Source organism: Amblyraja radiata, chromosome 29 (assembly GCF_010909765.2).
Source record: "Amblyraja radiata isolate CabotCenter1 chromosome 29, sAmbRad1.1.pri, whole genome shotgun sequence".
Taxonomy (NCBI): domain Eukaryota; kingdom Metazoa; phylum Chordata; class Chondrichthyes; order Rajiformes; family Rajidae; genus Amblyraja; species Amblyraja radiata.
The window spans coordinates 7359366-7384755 of NC_045984.1; the positions used below are offsets into that span (position 1 = coordinate 7359366).

Below are 25390 nucleotides of genomic sequence, written 5' to 3' on the forward strand. Positions count from 1 at the left end.
TAAATAATGTGCATGCCCTAGAGGAAATGGACAAGAGCTTCAAGTTCCTGGATGTAAATATCACTAACACTGTGCTGGATCAACCATATTGAGGCCAAGAAAGCACTCCAACAAAAGACAGAGGAACCTCAGTCTGTCTCCAGCAACTGCCTCAGGAAAGCCAGCTACTTAATGAAGACTAATTTTCATCCCAGGCATTCCCTCTCCTGTTGGGCAGAAGATACAAAAGCTTGAAAAATGCGTACCACCAGATTCAGAAATAGCTTCTACCCTATTATCATACTGTTACACAGCCCTAACATATGATGGAATGTAGTCCCAATATAAAACCCTGTATCTTATCTGTAACTGCAACTCTGCAATGCTTTAAAGCTATATTCTGTACTGGTATTTTGCTCTGTGCATTACCTGTTGTACTTGTATGTGTCTTTTTACAATACTGCACACAAAAAAGTGACGAGGGGGGGTCAAATTTCAAATTCTTTCAAAAAAGTTGACAAGCACTTTATTGGGTTCATGACTTATACAGTATCAACAAAAAATATAAGAAAAAAATTGCATATTCAGGGCTCTAAATTAACGGTTGCCGGGGTGCCATTGACCACTCAAAGCGCCGCCGGGCAACTAAACACCGAGTAATTTTGCCCGGCTTGGCAACCAGATACTGATTTGTACCGAAGATAGACACACAAAACTGGAGTAACTCCGTGGGTCAGGCATCTCTGGACAAAAGGAACGCGACGTTTTGTGTCGGCGGTGACGGCTGTATTGCGTGGGAAAGATACTAGGTCTAGGTGCGGGGTGAGGAAGGGTCGCAGCGAATGACGGGCGCTGAACAGCGAGCGACAGCGGCTCCATCTCCTCCCGCACCCCGCCCGCCCTGATAAGGGCCGCTGCTTGCGAACCCGCTAACCAAAGATCTTATAGCAGAGCTCCGCTATAGGATCTTTGACGCTAATGGCGCACTTTCAAAACAAACCACCCTCCCGCACGCCGAGGCCGGGAGCAGGGAGGCCTCGGCGTGCGGGAGGGTTTGTTTTGAAAGTGCGCCGTTAGCGGCAAAGATCCTATAGCTATAAGATCTTTGGTAAGCGGGTTCGCAAGCAGCGGCCCTTATCAGGGCGGGCGGGGTGCGGGATGAGGAGGAGACGGAGCGGCTGTGCGGGAGCCGTCATTCGCTCCGACACTTCTGAAGCAGCTGCACCAAATATACTATAGCTATAGGATCTTTGAGCTGCACCGCTCGGCCCCGCACCTTGCTGTTGGCTGGCGGAGGAGGGAGGCGGTGGCGAGGAGTTCCCAACGGCCGAGGCAGCGGGGCGATGTTGTCCGAGGAGCGCTGACCTTCCTTCCTTCCCACCTCGCTCTCTCTCTCTCTTGTACGCCCCTTCCACCCACCCCCACCCCCCCCCTTATCCTGGGACCCCTCCTCTACATCCAGCACTGATCCCCATTCCCGCTTCTATTCAGTCCTCACTGACATCCCCTGTGCTCCCCTCCCTCCCCCCCCACCCAAATCTATTCATCTTGCGCTGATCACCCTATCCACCTCGCATTGATTCTCCTGCCACTACCCCCCCCCCCCCCTCCCATCCATCCTGCACTGGTTCCCCAATTCATCCTGCACTGGTTCCCCAATTCACCCTGTACTTACCCCTTTCCCATCCATCCTGCACTTCTCCCCCATCCATCCTGTACTAATCCACGCATTCATCCCGTACTGACCCACCCTCCATTTACCCTGCACCTTCCCCTCATTCATCCTGTAGTAATCCCCATTCATTCTGCACAGATCCTCCGATCCACACTGTACTGACCCCCAACCCCCCGTTCCCTTCCCCCCCCCCCCAATTCATCTTGTGCTGATCTCCCCCCCACCCATCCTGTACTGATCCTCCCATTCAAGAAGAATTGGGGGGAACAGTCTGAAGAAGGGTATTGACCCGAAACGTTGCCTATTTCCTTCGCTCCATAGATGCTGCTTTACCCGGTAAGTTTCTCCAGCACTTTTGTCTACCCCATCCATCCCGTACTGAACCCCCCCCCCCATTCAACATCACTGACATCCCCCGTGCTCTCCCCTCACAATTTTACCTACTCCAACCAACACGTACTAATTCACCTGCCTCAATCCATCCATTCTGCACAGACTGCCTTCTAATCCCCCTCCCCCTCCCTGCCATCTATCCACCCCGCACTGATTCACACACACCTCCCTCCCTGACCCCATTGTCCTGGAAATGTCTTCAGAGCTAACATTCACTGTTTGATAACGAATGCAATCAAATATGTTTTAATTCCCAATGTTATTTGTTTTAATCCATAAAGTTGGATTAATTATATTGTGAACAAGTGAAACATTAAAACCACAGTGTTCGATTGTCACTGCTACCGTTGACATGTTATTACAGAATTCATTTTAACGGCAAATCAATGCTCTTAATATGGAGTATCAGTACTGTAGTTATTTAATGAGCAACATTCACAACTATACGTACGCATATATGTTACCATGGTCCAGGATAAGACACAGGTTGATCATACGCTGAATAATTCAACCACATTTTTGTTTGGAAGTGGAAAGAACTAATAGAAATTGCATTAATTGCAATGTGTAAAAAGAGTTGAGATACTGTCATATAATTTTGCTGCATGCCATTGTGGGATATATCATGTCTTAATTGGTGAATGTTTAGTTTGTGACTTTATTTGAAGCAGAAATAATATGTGAATGCTTCATTGAGTATAATTCCGACTGGTAACTACGCACTTCGTCCGAGCACATTATCGCACGATTCATGCAAGCCATCTTAAATGACCACCTAAACTGTCATTCGGCAACCTAAAAAGCTGCCACGGTTGCCCGGCTGGCAACAGGGAAAAAAAGTTAAGCGAGAGCCCTGATATTGATGGCAAGCTTCCGAAAATGGCATCAGAATACACAAATACATTTTGTGTAACGGTTGTCGCATGATGTCCACCAGTGACACAGTTGGCACAGTAAGTGCACGTATTTCTTATTCCTTTCTATGTTTATGAATACCAGATGGAACAATAACATTGCAAACACCGTTTCCACTTCATTCACTTGATCATGCAGTAGAATATTGCATCCTTTTGACACCGCAACGAGCGTTACACATCATACACATCCGGACGAACGGTAAACAAGAGACAGCGTGTTACCTAATTGAAGATTGGTTCAGTTTCTTTGTTTTGATGACCAATTTATATCCAAAAAATGTTTTTTTATTGATTTTAAAAAGTCGGAAAATATTTCGTAAATGGTCGTCGCGTTTTTGGCACCACGATGTTTTTGGAAAATAAGAAAAAATCAACCAAAAATCGCTACTACTATAGAATACCTCGTTGGGTTTTTGAAAAGCATTAGAGGTTTGGAGCCTCCGTGGTTTAACTTAGAGGTACCGACCCCGATAACGGTCGTTGTGACAATGGACACCAAGCACAACGACCGTCACGGGATCTTTGCTAGGCGGAAAACCAGACATGTTACTGTGTTTTGCTTCTGGTATTGATGAAGATATTTCCCTAGATCTTTATCAAAACATGTGTATGAGGGGCCATATGAAGTTTATTTATGAATTAAATATTCATGACTAAATGTGGCAGAGTTTTTGGTGTCCAAAATTGTGGTAAAACGATGAAAATTTGTCTGTTATGAAATTTTTTGACTTTAGGTCTTGAAGCTATCTAATTTATATCTGTTATTTGTAAGGTTTCACATGATGGGTAGATTTTTGTTAAGAACAGTGTAATGTAGGTATGTTACAAAACTTCAGCGGTGCTGCAGTTCTGCCACTGACTTTGGGGGGGGGGGGGGGCGGGATTAAAATGCCATTTTCTCCTGCCTGTCTGAGATACATTTTCTCGGGCTACTACCTGATGCTGAAAATTCGTTCCGACTGCAGTTCTCTGAATTATTTTTTTTTAAACCACGGGACAATTTAAGCGCTGGAGTAAAATAAAAAGCTACTTCTAACGCCGTCAACGGGGCGGATCTCATGTACGGGACAAAACATAAGGTAAGTAGTTTATTTTACATATAAACTTGCTTCTTAGGATTACTTTAATCAAAATTTCAGTGGCGAAAACGCGATTATGTAAATATACAAACCGGCAGTGTTTTTCCTGCCGATATGGGGTTTAAATTCACCGCAACCGCAACGTTCCAAACGATCGTTAAGAAAGTTATGGGCTTTTGACTGTCCTCGATCACAGCTTTTGAGTTGTCAATGGAAAAGCAATAGGGAACAAGATGCTAAGTTTGAAAATGGCCATAACTTTTTTAATACTGAAGATATGAAAGTGAATTAGGTGTCAAATTAAACTCTTTTTATGCTTTATCTGATGGGATAACTTTCAGACTTGATTTTTTAAATGTCAAAATTTTGTAACATTGCTATGTAATGGTGTAAAAACCTAAATAATAATCTTGTTCCTCAAAATCTCTCTAGTATTGTAAAAAGACTCATGTGGTATAATATGATTTGGCTTAACAGCACGCAAAGAAAGGTTTTCACTGTATCTCTGTGCACTTGACATTAAAAACCAATACCAATAAACAAGCTTTAGCAATTTGATCTGATATCGCCGTAAGATCTGATATTTTACTTTAATACCTCATCCAGGTCATTATGTACCTTGGGAATGGAAGGGAAGTTGCATACAGCAAACTCCACGAAAAACTAAAATGAAATCAATTGAAGTAAAAAAAAAAAGAGAAAACAGAGCAGATTTGTAAACATTGAAGTGACTGAAAATAAATCATAAAGGCCATTTTATTTGCTTAATCTGTTCCCAACCACTAATCCCAAACAGTGACAAATTAGGAATGGATTTGTACTAAGAGTTCATGTGATCACAAACTCAATTGAAAAGACCTGAAGACATTTTATTTATTGTCCCTTGCAGCTTGTAGAGAACGCAGCATTTCAGCCCAGACTACATCTAAATCGAGGTTAAAGAGGTCAAAATTCATTGAGTAACATGCAAGCCATTCAGTTCCCCTCTCCCAGATTTATCCTGATCTTTGTGTAACCCTAGAAAGCACACTTTTCCAGAGCAAATTCATCCTCACGGAAATACAGTGCATTTGTAGCCCTCCTCCTGGGTTTCTACGACAGTATCTCCAAAATTATCAATGGATCTGAATCCATTATCTCTAGGTCAAAGAAGAGTTGTCATTCAGCTGTATCTTCCAATGAAATGGTCACAATGGAAGCTATTCTTTATTTCATAGAAATTCGAGGACAAATAACAAATATACTTCCAAGAGAAAAGTGACAATAATCTTTCAGGGACAAATGTATTGCTGTGCAAATTAAAATTAATTCCATGAGAAAACAATGCAAAAATAGACCAAAGTCTAATATGTCTATTATACCTAGCTGGTTATGAAACAAACATAAATTATATACAATCATTTGCCAATGTTAAGGTCTTAAACGCCATAAAATTGTGCAAATCTTTATGGTGAACAAAAGAAAAACATTTTCCAACTTAATAATTTGAGAAAAAAAAACAGTTTTTTTAAAAATTTGCACACAACACCTGACAAAATTCTGTTCTCCACCAGATTCATCACCAATCCTTCTAGAAAATTAACTGACTTTTAAAGGATGCATGGTATATCACTTCGGGTGAGCAATGCCTTTTTGCACACTTTGAAAGGGAGAACACACTTACAAAAAGCACCCACAGCTCCTGGCCAACCTTGTGATCTCAGACTTTAAGGCCAATGTCAGGATTCTTGAAAAGGGCAAACCAACACAAAGTAAATACGCAGAAGTGGCATCTCTCGGAACAGTAAAAACCAGTGTTGCCAGTTCAATTATCATCAGAACTCGGCAGAGTTACAAATCAAACCATTGCACCAAAATGGAAAGGATGGAGAGAACAAAGGGAATTAAATGTCTGTGATAAAGTGGAATTAATCCAAGTGTAATGACATAGGTGATGGTTGAGCAAACTAACAGGTGGTGGTTAAGGCCTGTAACTCTGATTTGTCTGGATGAGATGCAAATAAAAAGAGTTGAATAAGGACTGTGGAATGAGATATAAATAAGAGGGATGTAAACAAGCAAAAGCAAATGTGTAAAAAATGTAGAATTTACAGAAAATGCACAAGCAAAACAAAGTGCTGGAGTAACTCAGTGCTCCAGGCAGTACCTCTGGAGGACATTGATAGGTGATGTTTGGGGTTGGGACCCTTCTTCAAATTGCTATTAGGGAGGAGAGAATTGGAAGAGAGGTGGGGACAGGACAAATAGATACTCCTTTAAAGCACCCAAAACAAAAGACAATATCAAAAATACGAGATGGAAATAAAAGGCTTACAATGAAGAGCATCAAGCCTCAGGATTGTGAAAATTTCATGTCAGCAAAGGAGACAAGGAATTAGAAAGGAAAGGGAAGTTGGAACATGAAAGTTAACAAGTAAAACATTTTTTTTTTTACTACAAACGGCTCTATCAGATAAGAAAAAAGTTAACAAGTCAATCAGCACTTCTTGCTGATTGAGACAGGAGACATTTTGCCTGGTGGAAATATGTCATAGCAATAATAATTAAAGACTAATTTTGCTTTAAATTGTATGACTGCTTTTACTGGCAGCAGTTCCAAGTGACTCCTTGCTTGGGGCAGGCCCACTCCTGCTCTCATTCACCTGGGCTGCACACGGGTGGGTCCAGCAATATCTGTCCTTCAGCATATTTCATGGATACTTGGATAAAACCAGAACCTATTTTCACTTAGTAGCTGAATGCCTGCAGTTTCCTGCAGAACCACCCGCCAGAAGCAAGAAAATTCACACCATTATGCTCACTGTGAAAAACCCCCCATTCACATTGAGGTTCAATCCATGTCAACAAAGTCAGCGTCATGTACATTTGGAGATCAAGCATTGAAGACGCAATCTTTTATACTGACCAAGTTGAACAAATATTAACGTCTTCATGAGTAAAAATCAACAAATATGTACTATGAAACAGTGCTCTTCCTGATCAAGCCATCGGGGTAAATACTAAATGCTAACCATCTTGAAAATCTATTTTTTTTAAACAAGGAAAATGTTGTTGATTCTGCACCGACTTATGTATCTATCATCTTGTTAAATATTCACACTTGATATCTGCCTCAGTTGACTTAACTCCAAGGTTAACACTATAAATGTAGTACTGAGAGCTTGCTGCAATTGATTGATTGATTGACTTTATTAATCCCCTTATTCAGGGGAAATTCTGATGTCCTTGCAGCACACTAATAAAAATACAACACAGTATTCATGAAGAAATTCAACACCAAAACATAAAAAACAACCCCCCACAGTGATTCCCACTGTGGGGGAAGGCACAAAGTCCTGCTGGAAATGCTAGGTTTTAGGCAAATTGTACAATAATTAACACAATTTAAAAAGCAGAATCAACACAATTAAAGTAGGTCATCTCATTTGGTTTATGATCTTTTTAGCTGCACAAACTGAAGGCTTCCTTTTGTATGTTTAAGAAGGAACTGCAGGGCAGTCAGGGCAGTTTAGACCCCAGCAGCATGAACATTGACTTCTCCAATTTCAGGTAGCCCTCACTGTCTCCTCCCCTTCTCAGCTCTCCCTCAGCCCTCTGGCCCCTCCTCTTCCTTTCTTCTTCCCGCCCCACCCCATCCTACATCAGTCTGAAGAAGGGTTTCGGCCCGAAACGTTGCCTATTTCCTTCATAGATGCTCCATAGATGCTGCCGCACCCGCTGAGTTTCTCCAGCACTTTTGGCTTCCTGTTGTGTGCCTACCAATGGTTAGAGTCAGACGCAAGATCAGCCTTCCCGAGAGTGAATTCAAGGAAAGCAATTAGTCGAATACAGGGCTCTCGCTTAACTTTTTTTCCCTGTTGCCAGTCGGGCAACCTAGGCAGCTTTTTAGGTTGCCAAATGACAGTTTAGGTGGTCATTTAAGACGGCTCGCATGACACGTGCGATAATGTGCTCGGACAAAGTGCGTAGTTACCAGTCAGAATTATGGTCGAAGCATTCACATATTATTTCTGCTTCAAATAAAGTCACAAACTAAACATATTCACCAATCAAGACATGATATATACCACAATGACATGCAGCAAAATTACAATACAGTATCTCATCTCTTTTTACATGTTGCAATGAATGCAATTTCTATTATTTCTTTCCACTTCCAAACAAAATTCTGGTTGGATTATTCAGCGTATGAACAACCTCAGTGAGACCAAGTGCAGACTTGGCGAACGCTTCGCACAATACCTACACTCAGTTCGCAATAACCAACCTGATCTCCCGGTGGCTCAGCACTTCAACTCCCCCTCCCATTCCGAATCCGATCTTTCTGTCCTGGGCCTCCTCCATGGCCAGAGTGAGGCCCAGGACAGAAATTGGAGGAACAGCACCTCATATTTCGCTTGGGTAGTTTATACCCCAGCGGTATGAACATTGGCTTCTCCAATTTCAGGTAGTCCTTGCTTTCTCCTTCCTTCCCCTCCCATTCCCAGCTCTCCCACAACCTACCGTCTCCGCCTCTTCCTTTCTTTTTCCCGACCTCCACCCCCCCCGACATCAGTCTGAAGGATCTCGTCCCGAAACGTCGCCTATTCCTTTGCTCCATAGATGCTGCCTCATCCACTGATTTTCTCCAGCTTTGTCTACCAACGGGAACCCACCACTGGCCACATCTTCCCATCTCCTCCCCTGTCGGCTTCCCGCAGAGACCACTCCCTCCATAACACCCTGGTCAATTCGTCCCTTCCCGCCCAAACCACCCCCTCTCCTGGCACTTTCCCTTGCAACCGCAGGAAATGTTACACTTGTCGCTTTACCTCCCCCCTTGACTCCATTCAAGGACCCAAGCCGTCTTTCCAGGTGCGGCAGAGATTCACCTGCACCTCCTCCAACCTCATCTATTGCATCCGCTTCTCTAGGTGTTAGCTGCTCTACATCGGTGAGACCAGCGTAGGCTTGGCGATCGCTTTGCCCAATACCTCCGCTCGGTTTGCTATAACCAACCTGATCTCCCGGTGGCTCAGCACTTCAACTCCCCCTCCCATTCCGAATCCGACCTTTCTGTCCTGGGCCTCCTCCATGGCCAGGGTGAGGGAGGCCCCCCGTAAATTGGAGGAGCAGCACCTCATATTTTGCTTGGGCAGTTTACACCCCAGCGGTATGAAAATTGACCTCCAATTTCAGGTAGTCCCTGCTTTCTCCTCCGCTTCCAAACTCTCCCTCAGCCCACTGTCTTCACCTCTTCCTTTCTTCTTCCTACCCCCCCCCACCCTCACATCAGTCTGAAGAAGGGGCTCGACCCGAAACATCACCTATTTCCTTCGCTCCATAGATGCTGCCTCACCCGCTGAGTTTCTCCAGGATTTTTGTCCACCCATTCACACAAGTTCTGTTATCCCACTTTCCTCACCCACTCCCTACACATTAGGGGCAATTTTACAGAGACAAGTTAACCTACAAAGAGAATGTGCAAATTCAACACAGACAGTGCCCGAGGGCAGGATCGAACACAGATCTCTGGCATGTGAGGCAACAAGTCCACCAGCTGTGCCACTATATTTTATTATCGACTGCTCCATGGAGTTCCCCCGTACCATTAAAGCATGGAATAGTCTTACCTTACTATAGGTACCCAACCAGAAGCAATTACATTTAAGGTAGCTCTTTTTTTCCCCCCTAGAACACTTTTTTGTTTAAGTCCAAGTTAAGAGTCAAGAGAGTTTTATTGTCATGTGTCCCAGATAGGACAATGAAATTCTTGCTTGCTGCAGCACAACATAATATGTAAACAAGAGAGAGAGAAAGAGGGAGAGGGAGAGAGGGAGAAAGAGAGGGAGAGGGAGAGAGAGAGAAAGAGAGAGAGAGAAAGAGATAGAGGGAGAGGGGAGAGAGAAGTAGGAGAGAGAAACCGATATCACCTCGCTCGCGCCCTCTCTCCGCCATCTCTTCTCCTCAACCTCGACCTCCCCCCATCTCTCTCTCTCTCTCTCTCTCTCTCTCTCTCTCTCTCTCTCTCTCTCTCTCTCTCTCTCTCTCTCTCTCTCTCTCTCTCTCTCTCTCTCTCTCTCTCTCTCCCTCCCTCTCTCTCTCTCTCTCCCTCTCCCTCTCTCTCTCCCTCTCCCTCTCTCTCCCCCCACTCTCTCCCCCTCTCTCTCCCTCTCTCCCCGACTCTCTCCCCCTCTCTCCCTCCCTCTCTCTCCCTCTCTCCCCCGCTAATTTCGTGCCCTGATGGAGTACCTCACTGCACCCTCAGGACCTGTGCGGATCAACTGGCAGAAGTATTCACAAAATCTTTAACCTTTCACTACTCCATTTTGAGGTTCCCACCTGCTTCAAAAATACCATTATCATCATTGTGCCAAAGAAAAGTAAGGTAGCGTGCCTTAATGATTACCGTCCAGTTGTTCTGACATCATCATGAAGTGCTTCGAGAGACTGGTGATGGCACACATTAACTCCAGCTAGCCCTGTTCCAATGTGGTTTGCTTACCTTCGCAACCGGTCCACAGAGCAGATGCCCTCTCCCTGGTCCCAAACTAATCTCTCGAACACCTAGGCAACAAGGACTCCTATGTTAGACTCCCATTTATCGATTATAGCGCTGCCATCAACACCATAATCACATCCAAACTCCTCTCCAAACCTTGGAATCAGCTCTCCCCACTGCCACTGGTTCCTCACCGTCTGACCCACAGACCTCAATAGCGATTGGTGACACCATGCCCTCCGCAACAGAACTCTCAGCAGTGGTGCATCACAAGACTGCGTTCAGTCCCCTACTATGCTCCCTTTACACTCACGACTGTGCGGCCAAATTCGAGTTTACAGATGACATCACTGCAAATTTGCAGTGGCCGAATCACAAAAAAATGACATGGTAGGAGGGGTTATAGAACCTAGTGACATGTAAATAAATCACTTTGTGAATTGGCTCTTGCAAGTTACTTACCAAAGTGCAAGGGTACTCAAATTACAAAGCTGCACCTTGGGTAACAAGCAGATTAATTATTTTAAATTAATTTCCTTCAAACTTTTTACTCTAAAAATCCTCATTATAATTCGCATTTCAAGCTGATATTTTTTTTTTTTTTTTTTTTTTTAAACTGAATATGGTGAAGTACAAATGGGTTTTAATGTATCTATAAGGACTACTGTGTTTATTTTCAAATGACCAATTCTGTGCTGAATTCTCCCCAGTTCATACTAATTTCCTAATCATTCTGGAGCAAACCCACCATAAATTTTCAATCGAACAGGAAAGTTATACACAGACAAATATGAACTGGCTATTTTGATGTGCAACACAAGATGGAACTTATGCTTCTCAGCTCAGTATTTAGTTCCAACCCAGTTTCAAACATGAGCACATTAGAAACTTCATTACAAATCAAAGAGTTAAAAACAATAAATCACAAAAGAATAAATAGCCTGATCTATTCCTGTAGCTGCACTATTTGCAGAAGATACAATAGTGATAAAGTTAATAAACAGGAAACTTCGATGGAAAGGCCATTGAATGTAAAATATGGATTACCTAATCATGGTCACTTTACCTATGTGAATTCTTAGCCAATGCCAGAATATTATGTAGCAGCAGCAGCCACAAGCTGTTTTGTTTGTTGATGGTCACTTCCGTTATAAAATATGATGAAAGGTCACTAACTGAAGCCATAACATATGATGGCTCGGCCTAGGATACTGCCTCGAGGAATTTCCAAAGAAATATCATGGAGCAACTGAATGACTTCCAAATACCATAATTATCTTCCTTTATGCAATATATGACCCCAGCCATTGGATTGTTTTTTCTTTGGTGCAAATGAACTAGTCATACCCAAGCTGAGCTGTGTCAGCAAGGCAACAATGAAGCCAGTTAATGAATAAAGTGGTAAACTGCAAAAGGTATGCTCTGTTCACAAATAGGAGATTCAGTCTAGGCAATTATAACTCTTTCCAACAATTCAGCCAACTAAAAGAAGCTATAGCAGTATTATGACAAAGCACATATTCCCCAACAAGCAGTTCACACCATTATTCAATTGGGATTCTGCCAGAGCCACTTGGTTTCTGATTTAATTACCCCTGGGTCCAAATATTGTCAAAAGTGTCAAATCACATGGAACTCTCAAGGTAAGAATGCTGCAGAAAGATCTTCACCATAACTGCAGCATTTCACTACATTTGCCTGTTTGTGGAAAATTAGGAATTGGCACCAAAGATTATAATTCCCAGCAAAGGCCATGTCCATTTAATGACTTGTTCTCAAAGGCAATTAATTCAATCACTACAAATCTCTGAGGGGGAAAAAGACTCATGGTGTTTAATGTGCCTATACAGGTGCACCGCCTTTTATCCGAAAGCCTTGGGACCAGACACCTTTCGTAATTCGTAATTTTTCGGCTTTCGGAATGGAAGATTTTTAGCGTAGATTTTAACGGCTGGCTCAGTGGTAGAGTGCTCGGCTCATATCCGCAAGGTCGCGAGTTTGCGCCTCGATCCCGGCAGTTACTCGATCGCGAGTTTGAGTCTTCAATGTAGTTTTTTCTTGCAGAATAGGAGAGAATAGAGAGGGTTAGGCTGGGATCATTCTCTGCGAGATGATCTTAGTGCGGGAGACAAGTGTAGGAGAGGTGTACTGACTGTGTGGGCAGAACTTTGGAAGTGATTGCCCACCATTCTCAAAAGCCGCTGTGTCTCCCTGTCCCTGGGATAGCAGAGGACGATCAAACAGCACAATACCCCCCTCCCCCTCCAACTCCAGAGGAATCCGCTCCCCGATGGGCCGCTACGGCGACAAGTGGCAGTTCGCCCACAGCCCGAGCTGCGCCACCCCAAGAACAAGACGTACCTTGCACACCATCAGCTTCTGCCCCTACAGGGAGCGTGTTCCTCTGGAGTTGGAGCGGGGCTGGGCTGGAGTTGCTGATCTGGGATCTCCGTGCTTGCAGTGGGCCTGGGGTCGGTGTCCCGAAGAGGGGGCGCAGCTCGGGCTGTGGGCGAACTGCCACTTGTCGTCGTAGCGGCCCATCGGGGAGCGGCTTCTGGTGGTCCTGACGTCTCCGGCCAGTTTGCAGTTTTCCTCTGGAGTTGGAACGGGGCTGAGCTGCTGCTGGCTGTGGGTCTCTGGGATCTCCGTGCTTGCAGTGGGCCTGGGGGTCGGTGTCCCGTTGTCCTGACGTCTCTGGTGACTGGCACTGACCTGCTGGCATCGCCGACGTGAAGACAGTGCAAAGCCCCCGCGCCGGTGCAATGGGCGGGGAGCTGGAGTGGGGAGGGAAGGGGTCACACACATGGCCGGGATCGTGAGTCTTGCGTGGGAACTTTTTAACTCAGCGGGCAGGCAGCAGCAGATTGTTGCTCCCTTCAGTTTCACCCCACCTACACCCCTCTGCTTCCCGGCCATGTGTGTGACCCCTTCCCTCCCCTCTCCAGCTCCCCGTCCATTGCACCGGCGCGGGGGCTTTGCACTGTCTTCACGTCGGCGATGCCAGCAGGTCAGTGCCAGTCACCGGAGACGTGACTTTTTAACTCAGCGGGCAGGCAGCAGCAGATTGTCAATTATTAACCCTCCCGCACAATATACCCTCACCTTCTCTTTTATGAATGGGGATTTAGTTCCCCTTTCTTCGAGGACCTACCGGAGGTTCTGCTGTCACCTCTGCGGGCCGCCCTCGGTGAACGTCTTCAAGGACCTTTCTTCAAGGACCGAAAAAATGTCCGCTATTCGGAGCTTTTCGTTATTTGGAATTTTGGATAAAAGGTTGTGCACCTGTACTAGATTTAATTCAGTTGATGGTGAATGATTACTGCAGAAAGGCAACACTGCACATGTCCTGCCCAGACCCTGCCCCCTCCAGAGGAAACTATTTTCTGCATGATAGCTAATTTTTACATGGTTCTCCAGTTGCCAATCAAAATTGCATAATAACTAATCCAGCCTACAAAATACAAATAGTGTTTCCTAATTTATCAATCGCTTTTTTTACATTACATTAAGTGGCTTTCAGTCCAACCGAGGTTGAGTGATTCCATCTGCATTTTGCAGTTTTGCTCAAGGGTAAGCTGGGCGGATGAGCAGTCCTCTCCCAGCAAGAAAGAACACAATACACAACAGAAATTAAACATAAAACATCCACCACAGTGGGACCAGCACTTCCCGCTGTGATGGAAGCCGCAAAAGTTCAGTCAGTCTTCCTCGTTATGGGGACCCGTGGTCGGGGCCCTGAACCCTCCGCTACGGACGGCCCGATGTACAGGTGCATTATATCCAATTAATTTTATGGGAACATGTTATGAAAGCATTGGAATGTCAATCAGCTGCAGTGCACAATTCAACCATAAAACTTAATGATAAAAATATGATACAAAGTGGCTGGAACTCCAATGTTATTTCATAACCAATATATTATGTAAAATAAATTTTGTTTTCTGCTTTTTCTGTGTATTTATACCTTGCACAATATTTGAGATTAGACACCGGCTTCTGTCTACAATTCCCTAACACAAATCACTTAAACATCTTCAACTAAGTTACTCAATTGACCACAAGCATTTGGAGGAAGGACGATTGTGTAATGCCAAGAAAACCAAAAACGGAAAGGGGTGGAATTAAAAATAAAAGAAAATATTCACAAGTTGTACAGTGCTGGCACTGCTAGAGCTGCACCTCAGTGCCAAAGACCTGGATTAAATCCTGACCTCGGGTGCTGTTTGCTTGGAGTTTGCATGTTCTCTCTGTGAGTCTCATCCAGGTGATCTGGTTTCCTCCCACATCTTACAGATGTGTTTGCAAGTTAACTGGCTGCTGTAAATCGCTCCCAAGTGTGTGGATAAGTGGAATAACATAGAACTAGTGTGGTTGGGAGATCAATGGTCGGCATGGACTCAGTGGGTCAAGAGGCCTTTTTTCATGTTGCATCTTTCAACGATTCAATGAACAGCATACCGAGTTCAGCATCGGTTAAAATTATTTAAATAACTTGGAAATTATATCCTTTAGAAACGCAACTACTGTAGAATCACTCATTGCATTGTTCTGGGACATCCTTTTCGAATCAGCAACATGAAAGTGTCAGTGAATACCGGGTATATTTCTTTCAATAATCCCCATGAAGTTAGATCAAACACCACAGAATAAAGCCATTTCTTTATTCAGACAACAGCACAAACCAACAAAATTTCAAACAATTATTCTGAGCCGATAGCTAAATTAGTGCCTGGAATACTGCCCACCACAAATTAAAATACTGCGTATCATTTGAAAATTCAGCAATGTAGGTCGGTTGACAGTATACCATTTTATACAAACACCTGCAACTTAGCTAAATGTCCACCCAATCTCTAAAAATTCTATGACTGAGTGCAATACAACGTTATTATAGTAATAACACAGCGTTACTGTTGTAATATGATTTGTAAAGTAAGAGTTTGGATACAAAGAAATAGCAGTTTCCATGAACTAACAGTGATACCAGCAGCATAACTATTTTCAGTCACGAGGTTTATCATGTGGCCACAAAAAATACGGCTGTCATTTTTCATTCAAACTTCTGAACATAAAAATCAAAAAAAGGAAAAGAAGCAAAGTCAAATAAACCCTGCAAAATGTATTCTGAAAGCCACTTTCTGCCCAATCACCACTGTTAATTTACTTGTGATTTTGTCCACATTTATTGCTCTGTCTTATCTCCTGGTGTTATTTGTAAAAATCTCTTAACAAAATACAACACTTATTATTGTACAATGTAACACAAATACCAATACGGTTAACAGCTCAAGATAAATTATGTAATTTTATTCTCTATTTGAATGTCCCTACTGAAGAAAATTAAACCTCTTCAAATGTTATTTTCACTTTTAATATTACCATTAGTTAACTTAATGAGCTACCAACATTGAGAATATTCAGGTGTACAATGCACCCATTCTATTAATATCACCATAATAGGTTGTCCAAAAATGCTTCCACCTCTCAAATATCACACGTGCCACCCTCAATTCCATTGCTGCTGGAATACAAAAGTTCTGTTCATTCAGCACTACATTGTCAGCCTTCCCTAATCAATCTCAAATACAATCATATAATCTCCAGCTCATATCCCATACCACGAGACCTTGACATATCAACCCAATATTGCTAGTTTTTTTATTCTCTAGTCTGATTTATTTACTTTATATGTAAATCCGTCATATAATAATATCCCTGCAGACTAGATCTACCCCTTTACCTACTCCAACTTGCATTTTATGCATGTACTCACTACTCTCCATTCAGCGCTTATTTAATGTTATTAAGATTTGTTTAATTCCTTCGGAATTTTAAACAAAACCTCTAAAATTGACGAAGACTATTGCGTTATCACCTATAATGTTTCCACCACCTATAAGTCGATGGTTAATGCTCCCATGAAATTCCCGGGGAGGTAGGGCAGAAACAGGAACACTTCAAAAACAGAGAAAACAAAGGTTTATTGATTTAAACTAACAATACTGAAAATTATACAAAAATAAAGCATTTCTCATTGTTATATCATTTATAACATTCCACAAAACTTCCATTCTACTTTCTTACAGAATGGAAAATTCATAACTATCATGGAATAAAATGGGCAAAAGCCATGTACTCTGCATAGTTATGCAGTGCTCCATATTATTAATCTGTTTCTTTGCTCATTCATGATCACATACCTTTTACTAGGTATTAAGTTTAACCAAAATATGAGGCCATATTAAGGAACCCAAACCTGCTCAAAGCCCTCCAGGTGTGGTCTCACCAAGTCTTACATGATTGCAGTAAGCTATTCTTATTCCTATACTCAAAATCTCTTACAAAGGAAGTCAACGCTCTATTTGCCTTCGCTTACAGCGAGTGCATGAGCATGTTTGCTTTCCGTGACTGGTATACAAGGACACACAAATCCCTTTGTACATGAAGATTTCCCAATCTTTCACCATTTAAATTATATTATGAATCGTCTTTTTTTAAGGAAAGCTGACAGCATCATATTCATCAATGTTATACTGTAGCTGCCATTCATTTGCCCACTCAATGACCTTGTCCAAATTATTTTGAAATCACTTTGCAACCTCCTCACACCACTCGGTTTTGTGTCACGAGTAAACATAGATAGTTTATTTGTTTCATGCTTTATCCACATCATTTTAAAAAATTGATTAAAATTAAAAGCAGCTGCATGTCATGCATTGATCCCTGGAGTACCCCACGAATAGGTGCTAACTGCCCTAACATTCAGGAATTCCAACTGTTTCCTGTCTTTTAAAACGGTTTATTTGAATTCTGCATGCTAATGCCTTAGAGGTGACTTCATACATGAAAACTACACAAGATTTACAAAAAAACAGCATCAAAATTGAATTCATTTTTAACTGGTTGACCTTACATATTTTATCATCATCTTGCTCTGAACAAGTAGATTTCCATCAAAATATTGTGCACAAATTTCCATCCTAACAAATGTCCTTATCGATATGTCATAGAAATTTATATTCAGTGACATCTCATTAATTTGAGGGGAAACATTGGATGGCAATGGACAACGTTGAATGTGCAGCGATTATTTATCATTCCAATAGACAATAGGTGTAGGAGTAGGCCATTCGGCCCCTCGAGCCAGTGCCGCCATTCACTGTGATCATGGCTGATCACCCACAATCACTACCCCGCTCCTGCCTTCTCCCCATATCCCGACTCCGCTATCTTTAAGAGCTCTATCTAACTCTCTTGAAAGCATAGAGAATTGGCCTCCACTGCTTTCCGAGGCAAAGAATTCCACAGATTCACAACCCTCTTGTGAAAAAGTTTTTCCTCACCTCCGTTCTAAATGGCTTACCTCTTAATCTTAAACTGTGGCCCCTGGTTCTGGACTCCCCTCAACATCGGGAACATGTTTCCCACCTCTAGCGTGTCCAAACAATTAATAATCTTATGTTTCCATAAGATCCGCTCTCATCCTTCTAAATTCCAGAGTAAACAAGCCCAGCCGCTCCATTCTATCAACATATGACAGTCCCGCCATCCCCGGTATTAACATCGTGAACCTACGATGCATTCCCTCAATCGCAAGAATGTCCTTCCTCAAATTTGGAGACCAAAACTGCACACAATACTCCAGGTGTGGTCTCACTAGGGCCCTGTACAACTGCAGAAGGACCTTTTTGCTCCTATACTCAACTCCTCTTGTTATGAAGGCCAACATGCCATTCGCTTTCTTCACTGCCTGCTGTACCTGCATGCTTACTTTCAGTGACTGATGAACAAAGACCCCCAGATCTCATTGTACTTCCCCTTCTCCCAACTTGACACCATTCATATAATAATATGCCTTCCTGTTTTTGCCACCAAAGTGGATACCCTCACATTTATCCACATTAAACTGCATCTGCCCACTCACCAAACCTGACCAAGTCACTCTGCATCCTCTTGGCATTCTCCTCAGTTCTCACTGCCACCCTATTGTGTGTCATTTGCAAATTTGCAAATATTACTTTTAATCCCTTCATCCAAATCATTAATGTATATTTATTATAGAATAGGAAGCTTGTCGCATTTGCCTGAAGTTTTTTTAAATAACTCAAAATGCCCAGAGTGGTCAATAACAACAATGGAAAAAAATACCATCTAACCTAAAAATGTTTGACTTTGGATTCTATGAAATGGCACAGGAAAATGCTTTTAATAATGCCACAAATAAACAGTGATTCCTGTGTAAACCTGTTGAATTTAGTGCTAATTTAACAAATTGAAATCTTCATGACATGAACTGCTCCCGAATATGCAGAATAAAGTCAACGAATACATCATACTCCATTTGGTTAAGAACACACACGTTTCATTCATTACATTTAAATACATGTTCTGCACATGTAGAATGGACAATAACACAAGCACAGCAACAAGACATTGGATGCTGACAGCAAATGTGAAATTGCTTCGTTATTGCATTGCTCCAGCTGTACACAGAATAAGCCTGTTTAGCTTTAATCACAAAAAAAAGCTCAGTTGTGCTCCAAAGACCTTACTACTTCAAATGAATCATGTCAATCAATTATTACAAATGACTTGTGCAATTTGGCCCACAATTCTATACTAGTATTTGTCGTTCACCAATGTTTTATCCCATCTTCAACTAATCCGTAGCTCTGGGTGGATAAATGTCAACTAGAAGAAATTTTGTGGCATCATGGGCTTACAATTTTTGGCAATGGCATATATTAATGTTTCATTTAAACAAAATCAGCATCTACTTTAAAATCAGTTTTTGATAACATAAAAGGATGAGGTAATATTCAGATCTTTTTCATTTGTCATACAACTATAATGTATGTTCAGCAACCAATTTGGTATTTCTACTTGAAGAATCTCCCATGTTCAACTGCTAAAGTTGTAGAAATTACTTAATCCTACGGCACCTAAAATAGTGTATTACAATCCTATATCAATCTATAGTTCTAGTCATTTAACATTGCCCCAAAGGGTATGCTTGAGTTGCTAAAGGGAAATGCATGCAACATTCAAATAATATCAGGATAGAAAATTGTCCCAATCCGTTAAATTTAACTGATTCACCATTTAATGCAACAAAAGATTTAGCAATATTAAACTAATGCAATTTAGTTATATTAACTACCATGAACAAGCATATCAGTTACTAATTTGGCACAATCAAATGCTGGTCCGAACAAAGAACACGTGGATCAATACAAAACACAATTCATTATTCCAATATTTGTACATAAAGAAATTAATGCTCAACACTTTGTGATAATTGCAACTTCGAATGAACATCAAGAAGAATTTCAGTTTCCCAACTGACACATTTCCTGCTCAGCACAACCAGCTACGATTATAATATTAAGAGGGGTTACTCGAGTTACCCACCTCTTTAATAAAGGTTCATAAAATGTGTCCTGCATGCCTCTAATTCAACTGCTGTCCTTCCTTCCCTATGATCACGGATGATATAATGCCACCCTAGACAATAATTGCTTCAAAAAATATATATATTTCACCATATCTTTCTCCATTTCCAAAGTGTCCCACAACATCCCTATTTTTAGGGTGTTTCCACCTGCTTACTTTAAGTCACATTTAATAAAGTACTTTGGAGAATTGTTCTAATATTGAAGACCAAATGCAAGCACACACTACTGATTCTGGGTTACTTACAGCTGCACCATCTCATTACAAATTTCCTTTCGCTATCTTGTACAATAATGCTATACCAGTATTCGCAGACCGAATGAAAAAGCTTTCATTAAGTTATAGGACACATAATTTTGACAGAATGGCAATTTATCCTATTGTTGTATTCCCCTGTGCTCCTACTTCTAATCTGTGAAAGTAAATTACCAGTTTTTATCTTGGCAACTATCCAATGTAGCATTTAAAATCTCTGAAGTGCATGTAATTACAAGCAAGATCCACGTATAACTGCATGATGTAGCACAATGGAATAATGCCAGAACTGGCTCCCAATTTTCAGTGATCTAAAACTACTATGAAATGGCAAAAACAAAAACTTGTTATTCTGGACATTAACTTTAAAAAAAAAAAAACTGCCCATGCTGAATGATTATTCACAAAACTTTGGGTTGAGACATCTAATGCTACTTCTCGCCGCCTATGTTTTTGAGTACATTCCATTCAAATGTCTACAAGGTGCGTTACAGTAAAAATTTTGCACTGTCACCTGCATAACTTGCTCAACTTAAAACACATACTTCAAAGGTATTGTAAGTTTTAAAGTATGCCATATCAATCCTGTAATAGTTTAATGGTAGGTACAGTGAAAAGCTTTTGTTGCATGCCAACCAGTCAGTGCAAAGATTATACATAATTACAATTGTGCCATCCAGTGTACACATATACGGGATAAAGGGAATAACGTCTCTTTATCAAGATAGTTCAGTAAAGTCCGATTAAAGATAGTCTGAGAGTTTCCAATGAGATAAATACTAGCTCAGGACTGTTCTTTAGTTGTCGATGGGATGATTATGAAGACCAATATCTAAAACATAATGTAAATAAACAATAGTTTTCAAAATAGGTTAGAAATTAATTTATGTATGGAGATAACTAATCTCTTGGCCATAATCATAATTAATTCACAACTGTAATGAAGCTCTATCTCTTCTCACACTAGACGAAGTGATATTATTCAACAGAACAGAGATAAATTATCTGACACAATTGGATTTAAACAGCCGAAATTCACATCACATAGGATCTTTCAGCAATTCTGTGGCACTGATTCAAAGCTTGGACTTAAGTGAAACAAGATGTCAAATGGTTTTCAGAATAATTCCAACCACACAATAAAATTGTAAAACTGGAACTAAAAGGTGTATATAAAAAGGTATTAATAGTAAAAATAGAAACACAAACCAAAATGGGAATTCATCGCATTCTGTCAGAAAAAAGGCACCCCATTACTTCAGCCAAAGCTCGAAGTACATAATTGAATAAATATTTATCAAAAATAATACCAATCTGGCATTGTACATATTTATGTACAAATTATGAACTCAAAGTTAAAACAGTCATTAGTTTACAAAATTAGACAATCACAGTTGTGTTACAGAAACTGGTAGCATCAACAAGAAACTTAAATGTCACTAGTGATATGAAGTGTAACAAGTGGAAGGCAACTGCAATATGCTGTGCCAAAGGCCGGAGGGATGCAGGTTCCCGCTCAAATGAATGCACACTGTTGTCATTCATGTTATCAGCTGGAGGGCAAAAACAGGAAGAACTGTGCACCTCTAATAGTAAAAGCAAAAGTCTCAAAGTTGCTTCCATGATCATTCTTTGGAATTATTACAAAAAGATCTTTTAAACCAATAAAATATATGGTCAAATATAGACATTTTGGGCAGATGTGTTTTTAATTTCATGCATACTATGATATTATGTAGCATAACTTGCAAGGTACAGAATATATTTCCTTAAGGCGATACAGTATGATTAAAAATTAAGTAAACAAAAATGCTGGAGAAACTCAGCAGTATGGAGCGTAGAATTAAAAACGCAGATTGTTTCCACTTTAAACTAATGGGAGAAATAAAAGTAGGCTTTGAAATACCAAAAATCTATATCATCTCTCATGTCTGTTTCTAATACTGTATCTAACACGTGTCTGTAGTCATGCAGTGAGCCATGCTTAAATTGTCCATTCAGGTTATTGAGTTGAAAGACAACAATTTCACACTAAAAAAAAAATCACCATAGACTGCTGCTCACAACTCCGTCAGTTTCTGCCTTCAGTTGGCTCTATTGGACAGTTAAGACCACAAGGATAGACAACATAGGAGCGCAAATTAAAATATGTTTCTTTGCTTTAATTGTACAGTATAGCCAAGATTCCTCAGAAAATCTATTTATGCTTATGGACAAGGGATCTGTTCTTTCCTTTTGCACTGGTATACCAAACACACCAACACAGTATTAATGCGGTGTTTTGACATCATCTATTTTGTATAGGCACTCATCATTTTGCTATTAATCTTATGAAAAATTAAACTGGAAACCAATATTTTAAAGTCTTAACTTACTGCTGTTTGGCAAAATTAGCAGTTACATTTAGTGCAACTATGATAGGCTACGACTACACTCAAAAATTAACTCACCATTGATTCGATCAATAAGCGAGTTCGGTATTCCGACTGCGCAGGCCCACGTCACGAGTCACTCGCGATAAACATTCTTGTGGGCTGTGCAGCTGCGTGGGTGCAGAGCTGCAATTCATCTTGAGTCGGAATCGGGCCCGGGTCTCCAGCGCAGTTGAGTTCCTGCTGGGCCGTCCCCGTCCCCTCCCGGGTGTCCCGTCCCTGTCCGGGGGAGGCCCGGGATGTCCTGGCTGATGGGGCACCGGCCCATTGCAATGGTGGCCCGGGCTTGCAGCTGGGGCGGAGTGGAGACGATGGCTCAGGCTCTGCCTGTCCCGCCAGCCCTGGACTGGCAGGGCGACGGCAGACGGGGTTTGCAGCCGGCGCAGAGAGGAGCTAGCTCCGCTGCTCTGGGCCGGTGTCCCATCAGTCCAGGGCTGTCGGTTAACCCAGTGAAACGGGCAGAGTTGAGCCGGAGTTGGCGCTTCTTCTCTACGCTGGCTGTGGCCGCGTGCCGCCGCTGTGGCGGGCCGATGTCCCATCGGTCCGGGGTTGCTCCGGGCGTCTCCGGTCGCCCCCGGACCAGGATGGGGTGCTTGGAGGGGGGGCGGGGACAAACAAGTGGAGGTTCGGCTGCGCTTGCGGTGCCAGAGGCCTGGGTTCGATCCTGGCTGTGGATGGGGCGTGGGTCTGTGTCCATGCGGCAGCACGGTTGCTGGGGGTGTTTATCGCGAGTGACCTTTGACGAATCCCATGATTCATTGCGTTTTTCGGAATATCGAACTCGCTTATTCTTTACTAAAAAAAGAATCACATTTAGATTAACCGCTTCCTTTGTAACCTATTATTTATTTACCAAAGAACTAATAAACGTCTCGTTGAACATAATCTTGCAAAAAGTATCTTCAATAACAGTTCTTTAGCATCACATTCTAACAAAGTGACAACTTATTCTGAGGAGAGGTCAGGCTGAAGCGATATCTCTGCACACACGCTGTCCAACTTGCTGATCATTTCCAGTCTTTAATCTATAACTTGTCGCACATACATACACTACTTAAAATGAAAATGCAATAAAATGATTACAAAGAAAAGACAATAAGCTAAAAATACACTATTTTTAAAGTCAGGGAAAAAACCTGACGTTCATAATTAAACTCTGTTAAGCAGTTCTGTTGGGAATCATTTTCCCCAATGTAATTTACAAATGGAGAATCAAAGTTAATTACAGAAAAAATTAAAATTACAAATGCCCAAACACAAAAAAAAGGCAAACACCGTTCTGCAAGCTTACAGAAAGACCACTCCATATTCCAGGCCTTGCCTAGGCCTTTCAAAGACCGATCAATCTCCTCGCCCGCCCAAGGAACAACACACACACACACAATCTGATCACGAACAAGACGAAAAACCCAACATCTTCCCTTCCAACAACGAAATCTAATTTATATATTCGGCGTAATCAAGTTCACAAACGATGTTGACACACACACACAGAATTTTTAAAAAATCCTTGGGAATGCCAACGAGAAAAAAAAAGAGAAATCCAATATGAAGGAATAAGGCAGGGTGAGGATTGTGGAAGGGAGGAGGTGGGTTGATGATGGGGGGGGGGGTCACTGGATATTCTGCCCACCCCACCCCCACACAACACCCCCTCCCCTGTCCCCTCGGCCGCGGCCTTCCTCACCCAGAAGCAGCAGCTTCAGCTCCCTGCGCGCATCCCGCTTGTCCCGCCGTAGCTGCCTCTCTATCTCGGCGTTGATTCTCTTGGATTCTTTCGCCTCTTCGCTCAGGCAGCACGCCATGACAGAGTCGAGAGTCATGAAGCCGGAGGTATATTGTTTGTTTGCAGAGGTGGTGGTGGGGCGGGGGGGCTTTTGGTTAGGAAGGGAGGGAGAGAGAGGGAGGGAGGGGGGCAAAAGGAAGGAATGCCTTTCTCCTCACAGCGACGCCGACATGAAGAGAAATAAAGGGGGGGCTGGGGGGGGGATAAAAAGAAAGGGAGGCGGAAGAAAAACGAAGACCCGGTTACGGGTTATTTTCTTTCCACATAATCCTCCGGTACGTCAGATTTTTTTCCTCCTCCTCCCTTTTTTCCTCTCTCTCTCTCTCTCTCTCTCTCCCCTTCGAAATGTTCACCGTTACCGGCTCCTCCTGTTGGTATTTTTTGTCGATTCGTTTGGAAGGAAAATAATAATAAAGAACGTCCCCTTTCTTCCTCGCTGGACTCACTCTCACGCACACATTACACACCCACCCCCGCTTGTTCGCACCCAACTTGACGGCCGGAAAGCGAAGGCTCGGGGAATGTGAGGGGAGAGAGGGGGGGGGGGGGGGGTCAACGCGCGCTCACGTCTCGCGGGCGCGGGTACGAGCGCGTTCGGCGACCGTTGGGCTCGAGCGGCGACCGTTGGCCTTCCGAGCGCCAACCAGGGCGTGTGGAGAATGTTTGGTGGGGGGGGGAGGGGGGGCTCAGAATTGGGGCTTTAACTGACGTACAATTCGACCAATCAGGCGGGAACTCCGTCCCGTCCCACCCTCCCCCCCAGATGGATGGCCAATCAAACCCATTGGGGGGGGGGGTTTAGGGAGCTTTGACTGACGTACGGCACAACCAATCAGGCTGGAGCCTCGCCCCCTCCCCTGAGGTAGATGGGCAATTAAACACGTGGGGCGGGATTAGGGCCTTGGCTGATGTACGCCGCAACCAATCAGATGGGAGCACT

General features: G+C 42.6%; 1 protein-coding gene across 1 annotated transcript in view; it reads right to left on the reverse strand.

Moving 5' to 3' along the window:
- The window catches only part of LOC116989282 (guanine nucleotide-binding protein G(q) subunit alpha-like), a 105219-nt gene extending 80118 nt beyond the window's left edge, over positions 1 to 25101 (reverse strand). The window contains exon 1 of the mRNA XM_033046494.1: positions 24352 to 25101. Coding sequence (XP_032902385.1) covers positions 24352 to 24487 — 136 coding nt within the window. The 5' untranslated portion in view covers positions 24488 to 25101. The remainder of the gene's footprint in view (positions 1 to 24351) is intronic.
- Between the last annotated feature and the right edge of the window lie 289 nt (positions 25102 to 25390).